Source organism: Pan troglodytes, chromosome 2 (genome assembly GCF_028858775.2).
Source record: "Pan troglodytes isolate AG18354 chromosome 2, NHGRI_mPanTro3-v2.0_pri, whole genome shotgun sequence".
Classification (NCBI taxonomy): Eukaryota; Metazoa; Chordata; class Mammalia; order Primates; family Hominidae; genus Pan; species Pan troglodytes.
Genome location: NC_086015.1, coordinates 61,139,039 through 61,157,533, shown reverse-complemented (window position 1 = coordinate 61,157,533; position 18,495 = coordinate 61,139,039). Strand labels below are relative to the sequence as shown.

Here is an 18,495-nt window from a genome sequence, read left to right as displayed (position 1 = left end):
CTATGGTGCCCATCTTTTCAGGCCAGTTGGGGGTGTCTAACACAGAAGCAATGAGGGTGTGTTGGTCACTTCCAGGGATGTGGGAAGTGTTTATTCTGGATGACCAGGAAGACTCTGTGTCATCCCTGAGAAAGAGCAACCATTTCCTGAATGCTTACCATGTGTTGGGCACTGGGTGGTACAGTTCGTAGCACAAGCTCCCGGGTCTGTGTTCGCTTGAAAGAAACTTCCTTCCCCTCTGCAACCCCAAAGCTTGACTTGCCTCCTCTGAAGACACTTCTCTGGCTAGCCTTCCTCTGTTCAATTACCCCTTGTCTGAAATCTTATTACACATAGAGCTCAGTGGCATAACTTAGCCCATTCATTCTAGGCAGTGTAACCTTATCTACTGTAGTTTCGTGTCTTTTAGCTTTGTTTTCCAAAACTAATTGTAAACACCTAGAGGCAGGGGTCTAGTTTAGCCTTATTCTCACTCAAAATGGCTTTCCCAAGTGCAAAAGCATATTTCAAGCTCTTGAGACATCTGGTTGATAAATCCTGGGGCATTTGCAGAGGTTTTTCATGGATAAATGAGAAGGAGAGAATCTCAGGGTATAGTTAAATATTGCTTTTAGATCAGCTAAGTTTTTTTTTTTGAGTGGGGGTTGGGGGCGGGGGAGGGGTAGACAGAGCTTTGCTCTGTTGCCCAGGCTGGAGTGCAGTGGTGCAATCACTGCATCCTCAACCTCCTGGGCTCAAGAGATCCTCCTCAGCAGCTGGGACTACAGGCGTATGCCACCACACCAGCTAATTATTCTTATTTTTCATAGAGACGGGGTCTATGAGATGGAGTCCAGGCTGGTCTTGAATTCCTGGTCTCGAGCATTCCTGCTGCCTTGGCCTCCCAAAATGCTGGGATTACAGGTGGGAGCCACCATCCCTGGCCAGGCTGTTTTTGAGGCAGAGCTCATTCTTTCTTCTTCCACACCTGGGCTACATATGTGTTGTGATTCTAATCACAAAATGGAATTTACCGTTTTTTACCAGTGAGTGGTTTTTATCTCCTTAGCTTGGTCTGTAAAATCAAGCCACCCTGACTCTCTGGAAAGAGTTGGAGGTCTTAGGTTTCCACACGGCTGTAATGTGATTGTTGTGCTGGAGAGAGGAAGACATTGTTATCTGCTTCCTGGATTTGCCAGTTTCCCTTTTAATTTTACACAGTTCTGTTATTCACTGGAGACCAGTCATCTAATCATAAAATCCCCTACATTTATGTAATTTTAAAGAAACATACAGGATAAATTATAGTAATTTGGTTACCCTGCAGAACAGCGTTTAGGATACCCACATCAATAGGCAACCTACCAACGTATCAACGTGTGTATACTGTGCAAGTAGCTTTGTCACTACATGTGTCCTCTTGCCTTTTCCATGTACACAGCCGGCTCTGGAGCAGGTGACGGGGCCTGCTATACTACTTCCTACTAATGGTGTTTTCCCTTTGTAGAAAATGATGGTTGATGACAGTTGATAAGACCCTTAGAAAGAATTTTGCCCAGTGGTCCTAACTCACTTTATTAGGCTCTTTTTGTTATTTCCTCCATAGATCTTACATATTTCACCCAGAAGGAACTGCATTAACTGATAGCTGGTGGAGATTTATGAGAGCAAATGTTATATCTATTAGGATCTAATTTATGTCAAGTCACAGTCCATGTGATGCAGTCAGTAAAGACCGTCTGGAAGAGTCTTCTTCAAAATGATGGAATGGGAGAAGTTTCATATTCTTTGTACTTAATTTTATTTTACCTTGAACTTGTTATCTTTACAAAAATAATAAAGCTGTCTTCAAAAGAAAAGCCTACAGTTCTAGAAACTTGAAAACCCACTCTTAGGGAATCTCTGAGAATCACCGAGCATCCCACCACTTCGCAGGCAGTTGGGGAAATGGCAGGCAGGAAGTGGCACATCCTGGCCTGGCCTTCTGCCTCCTCCCAGCCTCCTGCCCACCTTGCTCTGAACCTGCTGTGCCTTTGGGGCTTCACCTCGTCAGTGCTCCAGGAAATGCCTGAATCTGTGTCCCTAGAAGCAGTGCTGCTCACCTGACAGCTTGGCCTCACACTGACCCAGCTCCCCATTCTTTGTTTTTTTGTGTGTGTGTTTTGTTTGTTTGTTTGTTTTTGTTTGTTTTGAGACAAGGTCTTGCTCTGTTGCCCAGGCTGGAGGGTAGTGGAGTGATCATGGCTCACTGCTACTTCCATCTCCTGGGCTCAAGCCATCCTTCCATATCAACCTCCCAAGTAGCTGGGACTACAGGTGCATGCCACCATACCTGGCCAATTTTTGTGTTTTTGTTGGTAGAGATGGGGTTTCACCATGTTGTCCAGGCTGGTCTGAAACTCTGGGGCTCAATAATCCCCCTGCCTCAAAGTGCTGGGATTGCAGGATTGAGCCACCACACCTAGCCCCCATTCTTAGCTTATTTATTTATTTATGGCAGGTAAAGTCTTGTTTTATTTTAGTGGTTGATCTACCTAATCACTGAGGCCAGTATGTACAGACAAAGGGGGAGCTTTCACTTCTCGGTCTCTTCCTCCTTAGACAAAGTCTTGATGATCTCCTCCTTGGCCTGTAGGCAGTCTTCATGGTGCTTGCGTGCTTCCTTGGTCTTAGACCTGCGGGCCTTAGCCTGGTCAGCCTGCAGCTTCTTGTGGGCCTTGTCCGCCTTCAGCTTGAGGATGTGTTCCATGAGAATCCACTTGTTTTTGAACACATTCCCCTTCACCTTCAGGTACAGGCTGTGATATGTGTGGTGATCAATCTTCTTAGATTCACAGTATCTTCTCAGCAGCCGGCACAGAATCTGCATTCTCCTCATCCAAGTTACGTTCCCTGGCATTTGGGCATTGGCTGTACCCTTTCGCTTACTTATGCCCATGTGCCTGCCCTTCCAGCGGGCCAAGGTGTTTTCCCGGCATCAAGCCCGGGAATGGAAAGTCACAGGTTTGTAGATGATCAGCCCATCTTTGATCAGCTTCTGGATCTGCTGATGGGAGTTGGCATTGGCGATTTCATTGGTCTTATTGGGGTCCAACCAGACCTTCTTCTTGCCACAGCAGAGGACACTAAAGGCGAGCCTCATCTGAAACCTGAGCATACTCATGGCTGTGGCCGCAGCAGCGAAAGCAATGAGCTCCCCGATTCTTAGTTTAAAGTCAGTTTAGCCAGAACCTTTGGACTTTCCTTTAAAAAAGAATTAATCACTGCTTTTAATCTTTTCTGGTTAGCTTCTGTTTCATGCTAACTTCATGACAAAATGTTACAGGTTTCTAATCTAATTTCACCATATTACTTTGATTTTGTAAACATTTCTCCATGGGAAGCCTTAATGAAGTGGCAAGATACATTGATTTCTTTCTGTTGACAGGTGAAGGGACAAGGTTGTATGTGCCATTTACTTGCCTCAGCCCTATAGGAGAGGACTAGGAACACACCACCAGGCCCACTTCATCAGGGGTGGAAATATGCTCCTACCTGCTGTTCCATCTGCTGCGTCTGCCTCACAATGGATTTGCTTTATAATTGACCTCTCTATACCACTCCTTGCCAGAAATCCTTGGAGAGGGAGTGCAGGGAGACCTTAATTCCTGGGAACACCCCACTGCCTTCTTCACCCACAAAAAAGACATTTATCAAAATCTAAAATTGACCAAGACATCAATACTTCATTTTTACATCATTCTTTGCCTTCTCAGAATGACATTTTAGTGGTTCAAGGAAATTAAAACAAAGCTGAATACTCCTTGGCAAACATAATTATTTCCTGGCCTAAATGTCATACAATGATTTAATTGGTATGTCATTGTGTGTATGTGTGTTTGCATGTGTGTGTGTGTGCTTTAATGGAAATTCCATGTGGTATCTTTGGGAAATTAGGAAAGAGAGTCTTCTAGATTTATTGCTTATAGTTTAAGAACAGACTGCTGGCTTCCATCCAAATAGTAGGACGATGTAAAGTTACAGGGATCATTAGTGTTTGAATATATCCTTCCGATTGCCTGCTATTTTAAAATTAGTTTGGCAAAAGGTAAAAGTCAGAACTGACAGTGAAATTTTTTAAGCTTTGAAACTTGTAACATTCATCAAAATAAACTTGTGGGGGACTTGGCATCATGTAAGCGATGGTGTCCTTTGCTTTATACCAACATCTTAATTTTGAAGCTGAATGAGTTTTGCTGTGGCTGGAGTAGGAGTCAGAGACATAGATTATTCATTTTGGAAAGTTGGCATTTTAGATTATCCTTCATAGTGGCTGATGCACAGATACTATAAAATATATCCCAAACCCAACTCAGTTTTGTGTGTTGACCGCAAATACCATACTCTGCAAAGGCAGTTGAGCAGGAGTGGGAAAATCAGCTGTTTTCTTCATCTAGTGGATACTATGAGTATTTTCCTCCACACTCAGTGATGAAAAAAAAAGAATAAGAATTAGCCACATCCTAGTTCACTTTTTATCTTGATTCAGTGCAACTGACTTGGCTGCAGACATAACTGTTGTCACCTGTGATCCGAAAGGTGCTAGATACCGCTGTCTTGATGGGTTTATGTGCTCAACAGTGTAAGTTGTTGCCTTTCATGTTTCTACTTTGTAAAGTTCATGAGTCCCAGCATCTTGGACAAAGTGTTTAGTTACTGAGTTGTAACAAATACTGCCTATAAAGGATTACAGTTGGATGGCATTAATCCAATAATTATATTTAAAATGGAGATTTTACATCAACCACTTCCCTCCCCCGTTAGAATTTTTTGTTTGTTTTTGTTGTTGTTGTTGTTTTTGAGACAGAGTCTTACTCTGTCGCCCAGGCTAGAGTGCAGTGGTGCGATCTCGGCTCACTGCAACCTCTGCCTCCTGGGTTCCAGCGATTCTCCTGCCTCAGCCTCCCGAGTAGCTGGGATTACAGGCGGGTGCCACCACGCCTGGCTAAATTTTTTTTTGTATTATTAGCCATGTTGGCCAGGCTGGTCTCGAACTCCTGACCTTGTGATCCCCCAGCTTCGGCCTCCCAAAATGCTGGGATTACAAATGTGAGCCGCTGCGCCCGCCCCTTCTTTTACAGTGTCTTGCTCTGTCACCCAGTCTGGAGTGTGGTGGTGTGATCTCGGCTCACTACAGTCACAACCTCCTTGGCTCAAGCGATCCCCCTGCCTCAGCCTCCCGAGTAGCTGGGACCACAGGTGTGTACCACCATGTCTGGCTAATATTTTTGTACTTTTTTTAGAATGGGTTTCACCGTTTTGCCCAGGCTGGTCTTAAACTCCTGAGCTCGAGCAATCCGCTGGCCTCCGCCTCCCAAAATGCTGGGATTACAGGTGTGAGCCACCATGGCTGGCCTGAATTTTGTTTTTAATCACCAAAGTAAAACCACTCTCTATTATTCAACAGACGTAGCTTTAAGCTATCAAGCTATTGAGTGGAGCTGGACTATAAGGCAGGTGAGAGGTCTGGGGGCTTCAGGGGTCCAGAAGCCTCTTGAAAATACCATGTGCCAATGTGTGTGCACACATGCACCACAGTTCTCCCCCAAATAAAAAGCTGTGAGTCTCGGTAATGAGAGGTAAATGAGAGCAAAGTGATTTTGGCCTTGGTGGTGATAGTATTGCCAAGAGAGGGATGACGGTAGGATTGCAGCTATATAGCAACTCACACTCACCCCGTTTTCAGATCTCACCAGTGTTTTTCTGAAGGCCTCAGGATATCACTCAAACCTTCAAAGTCCTTGCATCTTGAGGCCAAACTTTGTACTTCAGTCCATGAACACATGAACAGAGTGCACCTGTAGTTGATGGGCATTGGGCTGGGTGTGGCACAGCCTGGGACTCCTGTTGGCTGAATACTTTCACCTTTCTTTGTTTCACCCTTCTTAAGGCAGGACGGTGGTATTTTGTAACCAGTGGGCACTCAGCGAGTGTGAGTTGCATGCTTATACTGAAAGGTTCTAGGAAATCAGGTTTGGAGGCTCTTTCTGTAGAAAGGCAGTGCTGCTCGCCCAACATTGAGACTTGATATTTCTCCCAAGTAACTGGGATTCCCACAGCTTGGGGAGAATCAAGACAGTTGAGAGTGGTGGGCTGGAGGAACAGCTGAGGTAGGAGGGGGTGGGGGAGGGGAAGCTTGTTCACATGCTTGTTAACATTTAAGGGTCTTTGACAAAGGAAGTCTAATGCCTTGCCCCGGTCAGCCGGTGATTGCCCCCCGGGAGGCCCCGTTGTGCACAGGAAGTCAGACACTAATAATGTTAGCGAGGGGACAAAGGCGCCTGGCCTGGGAAGGGTCTAATTGCTGTGTCCGGCTCCCAGGCGGCTGGCCTCAAGCTGGTGGGGGCTGGGCAGGATGCGCTAAGTGTTAACACCTGGAGCCGGCACTGCTGACTTCCTGGTGCTTTTTTGTTGTTGTTGTTGGCTTTGTGGCTGGGCACACATACTGACAACACACACACTCAAAGAAAGGCATTCAGAAACCCTGACTGCATCTCAGGGGGATGTTTCAGGACTTGCTATCTAAGAGACTAGATGGAAATGGTTTGATCAGGAGGTAACACCGTGAGTGTCACCCCTGGGCCGGGCAGGGCCGTGAAACAGGAGGCTTTACTCCTGTTTCTCCTCCCATCTGCCCGTCAGAGCTTGGTGACTGTGGCTTCACCTCTGGGCTGACTACTTCCCTCTCCCCCAGAAAGCTTCTGGGAAAGGCCAGACCTTGCAGAGAGAGGCAGATACTTATTAGAAGGGTCACTCTGGCTTTAGCTTAGAACATTCTAGTCAGAATGAATGGGAGAATATTCACTCCTGGAGGACAGAGAGAACCAGCTGGGGTCACCCAAGGGTGGTTATGGTATATGTGTGGATATTTTATATATTGCTATTTGAATTCACACCTGGAGAGGTCGTTGGAGGGTCTGCATCCCAGGGAACTGGCAAAGCCAAGATGCACCCTTTGATTTCTGAGTGGGGTCTTGGGATTTTTTGTGTCTAAACATGGCTTTGGACCTGGGGGCCTGTGAACCCCTCAGAGGCCCTTGGGTGGCCTTCATGAGCTCTGGGAACCTCCCAAAATTGTGTATGAAAAGTTTCTGGGGGAAATTGGGTAAGGATTATTTTTCACAGGATTCTCCAAAGGTTCTAGTAAACTTTTCCTCTTAACAAAAACAGGGTCATCAGTAATTAAAAGCAAATACACCCTGCCTTGGCCAGTAGCCCTGCAGGGTGGGATTAGAGGTTCAGTTCAGCAAGGGTAAGGCTACCTGGAGCCTGAGGTGGGCTACCAATGGCAGGCAGTTTTGAGCACAGGTTGACTCACTTGGATTTTTGCAGCTAGAGAACAGGGGCGTTTAAAAGGATGCTTGAAGCCTGTCTCCTTCCTAGAGAAAGTGGGGGAAAGCCACAAATTTTGAAAAAGGGCCTAATGCTGACTTACTGCTTCCCACTGTTATTTTAAGGTTTTTCTGTCCGAGACCACCATGTGGACAGACTTAATCGGCTGACAGAAGGGGTTGCCTTGCTTTCTAGCATGTCCTGTAATGTTTCCATTAACACTGAAACCTAAAATGATGGCCTTCCATAATTTCCAAATATGCGAAATCCACCTTGAAGGAAATGTGCATGGGGCTTGCCGGGGACCTGTTGGGGTGGAGGAGGCTGGGTCCCCATGGCAACGTCACAATCCCCCATTTCTATAGGCATTTGTGCTGTAAAAGCAGAATTCCAGATGTGACATAGTATTTGGAGACTCAGTCCCTGTGCCTCGGAAACAGTGGTATTTGAAGTCGGCACAATTCGGTGCACCTCTCTGTGTGGTCCTAAGGCTTTTCATTAGTAGTTGTGTTTTGATCTGAACATTTCCTCTCAGCTTAGGCATAACAATCATGTTTATAGCTTTAAGTTTTCCTCTATTGTCTAATCACTATTTTGCCCTCATAGGAAGAGACTTTTTCGGCTTCTGGAGTGAAGTCTTTGTAACTGTTCCTTTCACAGCTAAGTGAGAGTGAGTCAGTAGCTGATTTGCTGGGTGGGTATTTGGGTGGTTGGTTGTTTGCTTCCTCTTTGTACCCAGTATTTATGGAAAAAGCATACACAGACACAGTTAATCTGAGTCTGTGTATGCTTTTTAAACTACAGATGGGTTGACTGTTACCTTAAAGATGCCAGTTCTCTAACATGCGGTTCTCATTTGAGTGGATGGGAGTGGTGTGCGAAGCAGAGGGAAAGGTCTGGCTCTGTGTCCATAGGCATGTTTTATAGCGTGTCTCTAATGTTTTCGGAATTGGAAAAATGGAACAATCCTGTCTATTTGTGATTATCAGCCATGGGAGAACACACGGCCCAGATCCTTAACAGACTAATTGGAAAAAGTACTTGAGTTTTTGCTTTGTGAGAACTAAAGAGACTGCACAACTTTGTTTTGCCTTGTTTTTAAACCCAGGGAGAAAGTTTGCTTGTGTGCATTGCGTGTGTGTGTGTCTGTGTTGATATCTCTGGGTTTTAGCTGCATGGCTGGTTCCAGTGGCAAAGCAATAAGAAAATCATAAAGTCAGGCGTGGGGAAGAACATTAAAAAATATATGCAGTTCCATTCAGGCCACCATCATTTAGAGAAGTTGCTGTCGGAGAAACAACTCACACCAATGTCCTAACATATCTTTATCTTTAGTGAATGGATTTCCTAACATATCTTTATCTTTAGTGAATGGATTTCGGGGGGCAAAGTGGGTGGAGGGGTGGGATAGTGAAAAGAAATTTGGATGAAAACTAGAGCTTTCAGTTTGATAAGCAGGACACATGGTAACTTGGCATGGGTCGGCCTCATGTTAGAGCTCAGAAACAATTGTCCCTTCAGCTTTCCTTTGGAGAGCGTGAAATTAGGAACATGTGTGTGCTGATTAGCAACATGTCAGAGATGAATCACGATTACGGCTTTGGTCTGGTGCACAGGCGGTGCTCTGGAGTAGTGATTTCCTACCTCCCCGAGCAAATCTCTTTAATTAGCTTAAGATCTCCGGGTCTTTTTGGGCCAATGTGGTAATTGCTGGTGGGAACCCAGCAGCACTCCCCAAGAGCTTGTGTGTTCCTTGCTACGCATCCAAGACCTCACCTCCAAATCAGACTGCTGGCATCCTTCATTTCTGAAGTTGGTTGCATCTCAATTTGAGAGAGAGAGAGAACAGCTCCTGGGAATGTGGAGAGAATATCTTGAATAGATCCAGGCCCAGGCTGGCTTTTGATTTATTTTCCCTGCGTTTTGCGTTCACCAGCATTCTCTTCAGCTTACATCACCTGGGGCTTCTCTGCCTTTGCCGACTTTTTGTTGTTGTTGTTAAAGGTTTGAACTGAAGTAAGTGGGGTCTATCTTTGTTTAGGAAACCATCTGAACTGGCATGGAGTCAAATGGCCCCATATTCTGCTTCGTCTCACCCTTCTCATGTCCATTGGTCAGAGACAAAGATGTTAGTCCCGTTGTACATTTTAAGCCTCACAGCACTGTCTGCTGTTACACAGTGGAAGCCCAAGATGGAGAAAATTTTATAGAAAAACAGAAAGTATGGCTGGGCTTGGTGGCTCACGCCTGTAATCCCAGCACTTTGGGAGGCCAAGGCGGGCAGATCTCTTGAGATCAGGAGTTCGAGACCAGGCTGACTAACATGGGGAAACACCTGTCTCTACTAAAAATACAAAAATTAGCCAGACATGGTGGTGGGCGCCTGTAATCCCAGCTACTTGGGAAGCTGAGGCAAAAAAATCTCTTGAACCCAGGAGGTGGAGACTGCAGTGAGCCAAGATCACGCTATTGCACTCCAGCCTGGGCGACAAAGCAAGACTCTTATCTCAAAAAAAAAAAAAAAAAAATATATATATATATATATATATTTATATATTTATATATATTTATGTATATTTATATATATTTTTATATATTTATATATATTTTTATATATTTATATATTTATATATATTATATATATTTTTATATATATTTATATATTTATATATTTATATATATTTATATTTTTTATATATTTATATATATTTATATATTTATATATTTTTATATATATTCATATATTAATATATATTTATATCTTTATATATTAATATATATTAATATATATGTATATATTTATATACATATATATTTATATATATTTTTTTATATATTTATGTATATTTATATATTTATATATTTATATATATTTATATGTATATATATTTATATATATATATGAGTTGGCCTTAGTTTTAAGTAGTTACTAGGTGTACCTTTAAAAAACCCATCTTCCGGCCGGGTGCAGTGGCTCATGCCTGTAATACCAGCACTTTGGGAGGCCAAGGCGAGTGGATCACCTGAGGTCAGGAGTTTGAGACCAGCCTGGCCAACATGGCGAAACCCTGTCTCTACTACAAATACAGAAATTAGCCAGGCATGGTGGTGGGCACCTGTAATCCCAGCTACTCAGGAGGCTGAGAGGGTAGGATCACTTGAACCTGGGAGGCGGAGGTTGCAGTGAGCCGAGATTGCACCACTGCACTCCAGCCTAGGCAACAAAGCAAGACTCCGCCTCAAAAAAAAAAGTCTTCTCAAGTCTTTGTGCAAATGCTCTTATTTAAATTTTCACTCTAACTCTGTTCACTAAAACATTACTGGCTTTCTGAAACTTCCTTACTTGATTTGAAAGTTTGGCCTGCCTTCCACTGGAAGAGGGGCGCTATATTTAGCACAGTTCTTCTTGAAATGCATTTTTCCAAAATGGCAGTTAAGCTATGCTGGAGGTGAATTGGAAATGTTGCTCTGGGAAGTTAGTGTCTTCAAATGGCTTAGAATGCCCAAAGGCCCCTCAGGAAGTTGGCTGTCTGATCACCTTCATGGCTGGCCCTGGCTGCTGCCTGTGGATCCTGCTCTGCTGCTGGCCTGTCTGTATTCAGGCCTTTGCTTCTTTGCCATATATGGCTGGAGCATGGTGTGGGTTTTTAGCTTTTGAATTTTATTCATTTAGAGCACTTAAGGGTTATCCTCCCCTCCCTTCCTGAGTTAAAGATGTTTTCTCCATTATGTTCCCATTTGCTGCTTCCGTCCCTACTGACCATAGAGCACCAACCAAAGGAATTTCATAGCAGCGCTCCAGGCAGCCGGGGCTTGCTGCTTAGCTCCCTTTGGAACAAATTAAAAGCTACCCGTTAGTGCAGCAAATGGGGGTGCTTAATTAACTAAGAATGTGGCACCCTGAGGCCACTGCATTGGCATTTATAGTTTTCAAGTAACAGGCAACAAACAAGTATTTTTAATCGTCAGCTCATGAAATATCAAAAATGGTATAGTAGCTAAAAGCTTGGGATTGTTTCTTGAAGAACAGTTTACAAAGCTGGTCAACAGCCTTGTGAGTTGCCTTATCTGTTTTCTCTTAGTGTGGGCCCCCATTCTAAGCCCATAAATCAGTGTAACACCAAGCTAGGTTCATGGGGTATATTACTTATCTTAATAATGCATTCATTTATTCCGGCAGAAAACTTATACTTATCAAGGACTATGTGTCAGGCCCAGGACTGTAGGCAGGGGTTTTGAGGGCTGTCCTCCTGGGCTCTGTCTTCAGCCTCTCCTTTTCCAATCCAACCTATGCCCTTAACAAAACTGGAGTTACTGGGCCTCCGTGACCATCTGTTGAATGCATTTTAGTCTGGTGATCAGTGCCTACCAATACCTTGCCCTGACCTGTCTGTCTGTCTTATCTTCCACAATCCTCCAAGGTTCTGGATGCAGAAGACAGATCACACCTAGGAAATGCACCACCTCTGACCTTTCTCCAATCTTCCTCATTATCTCTTTGTAACTTGTCCTGCAGTACAACTCTCACCTGCTTATTGAGGCAGTAACCTTCTTGGGAAGGATGACGTAAACATTTCTGAGTTTATTGTGTGTCAGATGCTATGCTGAGCACTTGATATATGTCATCTCACACAGTGCTTTCCACAAAGTTTTATTCAAACACTTTTTTTTTTCTTTTGAGATGGAGCCTCACTCTTTTTGCCTAGGCTGGAATGAAATGGCGCGATCTTGGCTCACTGCAACCTCCACCTCCCAGATTCAAGCAATTCTCCTGCCTCAGCCTTCCAAGTAGCTGGGATTACAGGCACCCACCACCACGCCTGGCTAATTTTTGTATTTTTAGTAGAGACTGGGTTTTACCATGTTGGCCAGGCTACTCTCAAACTCCTGACCTCAGGTGATCCGACCGCCTTGGCCTCCCAAAGTGCTGGGATTACAGGTGTGAGCCACTGCACCCAGCCTATTCATATACTTTATAGCTCAGGGAGGTTCAGAAATTTACCCAGAGTCACACAGCTGGAAAGCTGGTGGTTTAGACACACATCTGCATAACTCCAAAACCCACTGTCTTAACCACTTCTCTACTTCTGGGGGTCAGCCCCAGGTCAGCCCACAGAAGCCTACATCTAGGACAGTAGAATCTCAAGCGACAGCTCTGATGGGTCCATGTTCTGTGCCTGCCTGAAGCTTGCGTTGGGGAGAACACAAGGACAGGGATCAGCTCCGGGTGTTGGGGGGCAGGGTGGAGGAATGACAGCACATGCCATGTGTGTGTGACATAGAGGTCTATTTTATCCATATTGCAGCTGAAATTATATGAGTGTATATTAGCTTTCAGTTGCTTCTATAATAAATTACCAAAACCTTAGTGGCTTAAAATGACATACCTTTATTGTCTTATTATAGTTCTGGAGGTCAGAATTCTAAAATGGATCTTAATGTGGCCAAAATCAAAGTGTTGGCTGCGCTGGCTCCTTCTGGAGGCTGTAGGGGAAGATCCATTCCTTGCCTTTTTCAGTCTCCAGAGGCCGCCTGCTTTCTGTGGCTCCTTAGCTCCTCCTTCCTCCATCCTCAAAACCAGTACTTAAAATCGATCTCTCTTTCTCTCTCTCCTCATTCCATTGTCACATGTCTTTAATTCTGACCCTTCTGTCTTCCTCTTGTAAAGACCCTTGTGGTTATTGGGCCCACTTGGATAACCCAGAATACTCTCCCCATCTCAGGATACTTGAACTTAATTACATCTCCATAGTCCCTTTTGCTCTGTAAAATAGCATAGTCACAGGTTCTGGGGACTAGAATGTGGACACGTTTAAGGGGCTATCATTCTATCTATCCTGAGGTGTAAGGAAAATAGAAGTGCACCATGGGCTAGCCTGGGATACCATTGCTAAGGTGGTTTCTGAGGGCTCTAGAGCAGCTGAAGTATTATTTGGGCGTTGAGCTAAGGACAGCCTTATAGAGCATCTGTGATGCATGTGCTGAGAAGCTGTGCACTTGAGGAATTCCAGGAACGAAAGGTTTTTGTTTGTTTGTTTGTTTGAGATGGAGTTTTGTTCTTGTCACCCAGGATGGAGTACGATGGCGCGATCTCGGCTCACTGCAACCTCCGCCTCCCAGGTTCAAGCGATTCTCCCGCCTCAGCCTCCCAAGTAGCTGGGATTACAGGCGCCCGCCACTACACCCAGTTAATTTTTTGTATTTTTAGTAGAGATGGGGTTTCACCATGTTGGTCAGGCTGGTCTCGAACTCCTGACTTCAGGTGATCCACCTTCCTCAGCCTCCCAAAGTGCTGACATTACAGGTGTGAGCCACCACGCGCAGCCAAAAGGTCTTTAAAATGCATGTAAGAACTAATACCTGGGATGTTTTCTCCTGCTTCTGAGCTCCATGACCAGGTGTGGATGGCCACGGGGTCTTATGATCTCTGATTTTCTGTGGAATTGGAACTACCATTTTGCATCTACATCCCTAAAAGTGCCATGCTACTCAAATTGTGGGAATGAATTACCATGTTCCCCTCAAGTGAGTAGCAGTCAGACCGATGTGTCAGGAACACAGTGTGATGAGGCAAGCAGCCCACCAGGGGAAGGGACCTGGGTGATAGGAAGAGAAGAGGAGGGGATTCTGAGAATGCAGGCATGCCCAAGGACATTTTCCGAGCAGAACTGCAGTGCCCAAAGGGTTTAGAAGGTGCAAGAGGGAGTGACTGGGAAGGTAGGCAGGTGTCACATCAGGAATGATCTGGAGGGACAGGGAGCCAGTGAAGGGCTCAAAGCAGGGGAGCGAGGGCAGATATGCACGTGGCCAGAGCCCCTTGAGGTCAAGACCTGGGTCTGCTTCATAGCTGAGTGCCCAGCCTTGTGAGTCTTAGGCCAAGGTGGAATGCTCAGCAGAGAGTGAATGGATGCCACAGGTAAGCTTCACCTTCCTTCCAGGCCTGCCTCGCTGGACCCCCCTCTGAACAGTTCCACACACATCACAGAGACTTTATTTGGAGGGATTTAGGTTCTTGAATGCACGGCATAGCACACTTCACTGTCTTGGGCTCCTTTCCACAATGCATTGGCCATTGCCCAATAAATACCTGCAAATAACATGTTGCAATAGGAATAAGAGGAAACAAACAAACAAATATAAGGGAACTGGAACCAAAAAAGAAGCTACATCTGACAAGTAAGGTGATTGGTCGCCAGGGTCCCTATGCACTAGGGAGCATAGTGTTAGATGGAATGTGTTTCCTTTTTGAGAAGTCCCTCCTGTACCCGGCTTCATTTGATCTTCCTCAAAACCACCTCCTAGAGGAAAGCCATGTAAATTCTTTAAAAAAAAAAAAAAAAAAAAAAAAAAAGACAGTTGAGGAGACCCAGAGCCAGTGGTGTAGAGCAGCGGTCCCCAACCTTTTTAGCACCAGGGACTAGTTTCGGGGAAGACAATTTTTCCATGCACTGGGGGGTCAGTAGGGGATGGTTTCGGGATCAGACTGTTCCACCTCAGATCATCAGGCATTAGTTAGATTCTCATAAGGAGCACAGAGCCTAGATCCCTCGTATGCACAGTTCACAATAGGGTTTGTGCTCCTATGAGAATCCAGTGCCACTGCTGATCTGACAGGAGTCGGAGCTCAGGTGGTAATGCTCTCCCACTGCCCACCTCCTGCTGCGCGGCCTGGCTCCTAACAGGCCATGGACCAGGACCAGTCCAGGGCCCGGGGGTTGGGGACCCCTAGAGTAGAGTGGTTTGCCATCGGGCATCCGGTGGAGGATGGGAGGATTGAGGTACTAACCTTGGCTTCTAGATTATAGTTTTCTTTTCCTCCCATGATGTTACTCTGCTTTCCTCTTCATTCTAGACCAGTTATCCTTCTCCTTGTTAAGCTTCTGGAATCTGTTATCTTACCCATCCTTCATTCATCCTTACTCAAGGGCTGTCTTGTGGCATTTCATACACTGTACTTACTTATGCCAGGCTCTTTCACCCTTGCTATATATACCTTGTTTTGCCGTCTAAACTGGGCATTCTTGGAGGGCCAGGGTGTGATTTGAAATTTATCTGCATGCCTAGGATATAATCTACCTACCCAGTTACTCTTCTTTGAAATAATGAACCCCATGTTAATTCATTTCATGAGGGCGGGGACAGTGGCTGTTTTGTTTGCCAGCATAGCTAGCATAATGTCTGGCTCCTAATAGATGGGGAGTGAGTTTATGTCTTGGGGGCTTATAAGAGCACAGAACAGTGTGATTTGGGGATCTTGGGGGATTGGATTGTCTCGTTCCTGGTCTCCTACCTGGTTGTGTTACTCTGGTGTCTGCCATCTGCAGGTTGAGCAGCCTTTAGTTGCACAAACTGTGGTCTTGTCCCTAAGCAGTTGTAGACACTCTTAGGATTTTAATAAGTTCACAACACTTTCCAAAGTGTTTAAGTTCAGGTGAGGAATTCTGGAATCTTGTATATGTGGGGAAGAGAGGCTAGAAGGAGGAAAGCTGGAGAAGGAAGGTGAACTATGAAGAAGGGGAGCTTCAGTAGATTGTGGGCTGGTGTGTCATGTGGATTTAGGTTTTCTGTTACTTATTCCTCACCTTAGAGTGGGGGGTGGGTGGTGTGTCCATGTGCCCCTCTCTGCCCAATTGTGCTTTCCCAAGGCCCATGTATATCTGAGTTCAGGGATACACTTTCAGTGGGTGTGCCTGGCTTCAGGATAAGCAGCGTGAATATGCCTGTGGCATATGGATGTCATGTGGTTGTGGCTGAAAACCCTGGGCTCCATCAGAAGTGTTCTCCACATTTTGTTTTGGTGTAACAATTACCCATTAAATGCCAGGCTGCCCGCATATGGTTCCCTCCAACATCCTTCTTGTTGAGTGGAAACTTTAGCTGTGTGGCTGGAATATTTTCCCATCATTTAGCATTTCAGAATTAACATATTTTGGAGAATTCTGTGATTAATGCTGAACGGCACATTTGCAGAGTATTACAGAAACAGTTAAATTGGAGTTGGTAGATCTGTAGCTGCTCTTTCTCATGATGCATAAGTGGTGGAAAAGGCGGGGTCAACGGGAGGATTCCGGGGCTCACTCTGTGGATGCTATAATTAAAGTGGGAAGTCTGGCACAGTTGTTAGCCCTGGTATTGAGTGCAGATGGCTGACGGCCACATCACCAAGACTAAGAGTTAGGCCTTTTAAAGTCTTTTTTCTTTTTCTTTTATGACCCACACTGTGTATTCCAAGCATAGGTATGGATGCAGTGAAGAATTTTCTCATTAAAAGTAACAGCTTATTCCCACAATCATTCCCAGTCTTGAAATGAGAAACCAGTTTCCTTAGAGTTGAGGAATTGCCTATCTGTCGTGGCTTAATAGAGCTTGCGGATGAGGGCATCTGGAGTAGATGAATTTTATAACCAATCAGTGCTTAAAGTGGATCTAACTGGAAGGGCTCCAGCTGGCAGCTCTTGGTCTCTCTCCCAATTTTACTGTTAACGAATTATTATTTAACCCCTAAACATAGAACAGCCTGCCCTTATTGTTTTAGGGGAAGTGAGTGCTCATGATCCCTATGGCCTGGCAGTTAGGAATCTCCTGGGCTGGCGGGAGTTTGACAGCTGTGGGGGGCCATGAAGCGGGCAGAAAGAGTGGTGGATGATGTCCGGGGACTGGCCTGACCCTGGGTCTCAGCAGTGCTGCCTGCATTTGGACTCCATGGGGCTTTGTGTTGGAAGAGCAAATTGGCTTCACTCTGCATCATGTTCTCTTGTTTTCCCACAGGGAGTGGGGCCGGCCAGCAGAAACAGTGGGCTGTACAACATCACCTTCAAATATGACAGTAAGTAACCACCTTTATTGCTGAAGAATGGAGCCCTTTGAGTCATCTAGAGATTACATAGCCATGCTTAATCAAGGACTCTGCAGTCTTGGGGTTGACGAATTTTCTGAACCTGTTCAGGTTTGTCAACAGCTAAAGCAGCTCAGTCTCAATTAGGCCACTCAAGTATTTGGGAGCTTGACCAGGTCAAGTGTCTTCCATAGTGTTCAGAAAAGTTGTGTAAGGAGACTTTCCCTGTGTTCCTTGGGGTTTATCTGCATGTGTTGTTAAGGACATAGCTGCCAGTATGGCCCAGCAAGGAACACATAAACAAAGTTGCCCCAGTGCAGGGTGCTAGGGAATGGTGGACAGTATGGCAAACTGGATAGCTCATGTCTAGTCTGAGGGGAGCCTTGACTCCTTAATTCCAAATATGGTGGCCATGAGGAATTCCCACTGAAGGTAGCAAATTGATTTCCAAGAATAGTGAGAAATTTGTGCTTTTTGTGTAAACATTTTTTAATAATGGCAGTTATTTTTAAAATTTCACTCAGAGTGAATCTGTGTGAAATTCACACAAGGTGAATCTGTGTGAATCTGGGTTCCAGATGGGCCAGGGATCTGCAGTCTGCAGTTGGTTGGCCATTGCTGACCAGGCCTGGGCACCAACCGCAGTACCCCATCTATCAGTTCTTTTTTCTTTTCTTTTCTTTTTCTTTTTTTGAGATAGAGTCTCACTCTGTCACCCAGGCTGGAGTGTAGTGGCGTGATCTCTGCTCACTGCAACCTCCACCTCCTGGGTTCAAGCGATTCTCATGCCTCAGCCTCCTGAGCAGCTGGGATTACAGGTGCATGCCACCACACCTAGTTTTTTTTGTTTTTGTTTTTTTTTGAGACGGAGTCTCGCTCTGTCGCCCAGGCTGGAGTGCAGTGGCGCGATCTTGGCTCACTGCAAGCTCCGCCTCCTGGGTCCATGCCATTCTCCTGCCTCAGCCTCCCGAGTAGCTGGGACTACAGGCACCTGCCACCACGCCAGGCTAATTTTTTGTATTTTTAGTAGAGATGGGGTTTCACTGTGTTAGCCAGGATGATCTTGATCTCCTGACCTTGTTATCCTCCTGCCTCGGCCTCCCAAAGTGCTGGGATTACAGGAGTGAGCCACCGTGCCCGGCCACACACCCAGTTAGTTTTTGTATTTTTAGTAGAGACTGGGTTTTGCCATGTTAGCCAGGCTGGTCTTGAACTCCTGGCTTCAAGTTATCTGCCTGCCTCTGCCTCCCAAAGTGCTGGGATTACAGGTGTGAGCCACTGCGCCTGGCCCCACCTATCAGTTCTGTGAG

At 45.3% G+C, this 18,495-nt stretch overlaps 1 protein-coding gene and 1 pseudogene across 2 annotated transcripts in view; one reads left to right on the top strand and one right to left on the bottom strand.

Moving 5' to 3' along the window:
- Positions 1 to 18,495, top strand: part of IL17RD (interleukin 17 receptor D) — a 75,652-nt gene that overhangs the window by 28,172 nt on the left and 28,985 nt on the right. For both annotated transcript variants that reach the window (XM_016941355.4, XM_024355518.3), the window contains exon 2: positions 17,119 to 17,176. In XM_016941355.4, the coding sequence (XP_016796844.2) occupies positions 17,119 to 17,176 (58 nt within the window). The remainder of the gene's footprint in view (positions 1 to 17,118; positions 17,177 to 18,495) is intronic.
- On the bottom strand, positions 2,555 to 3,151 carry LOC129143625 (large ribosomal subunit protein eL19-like; annotated as a pseudogene).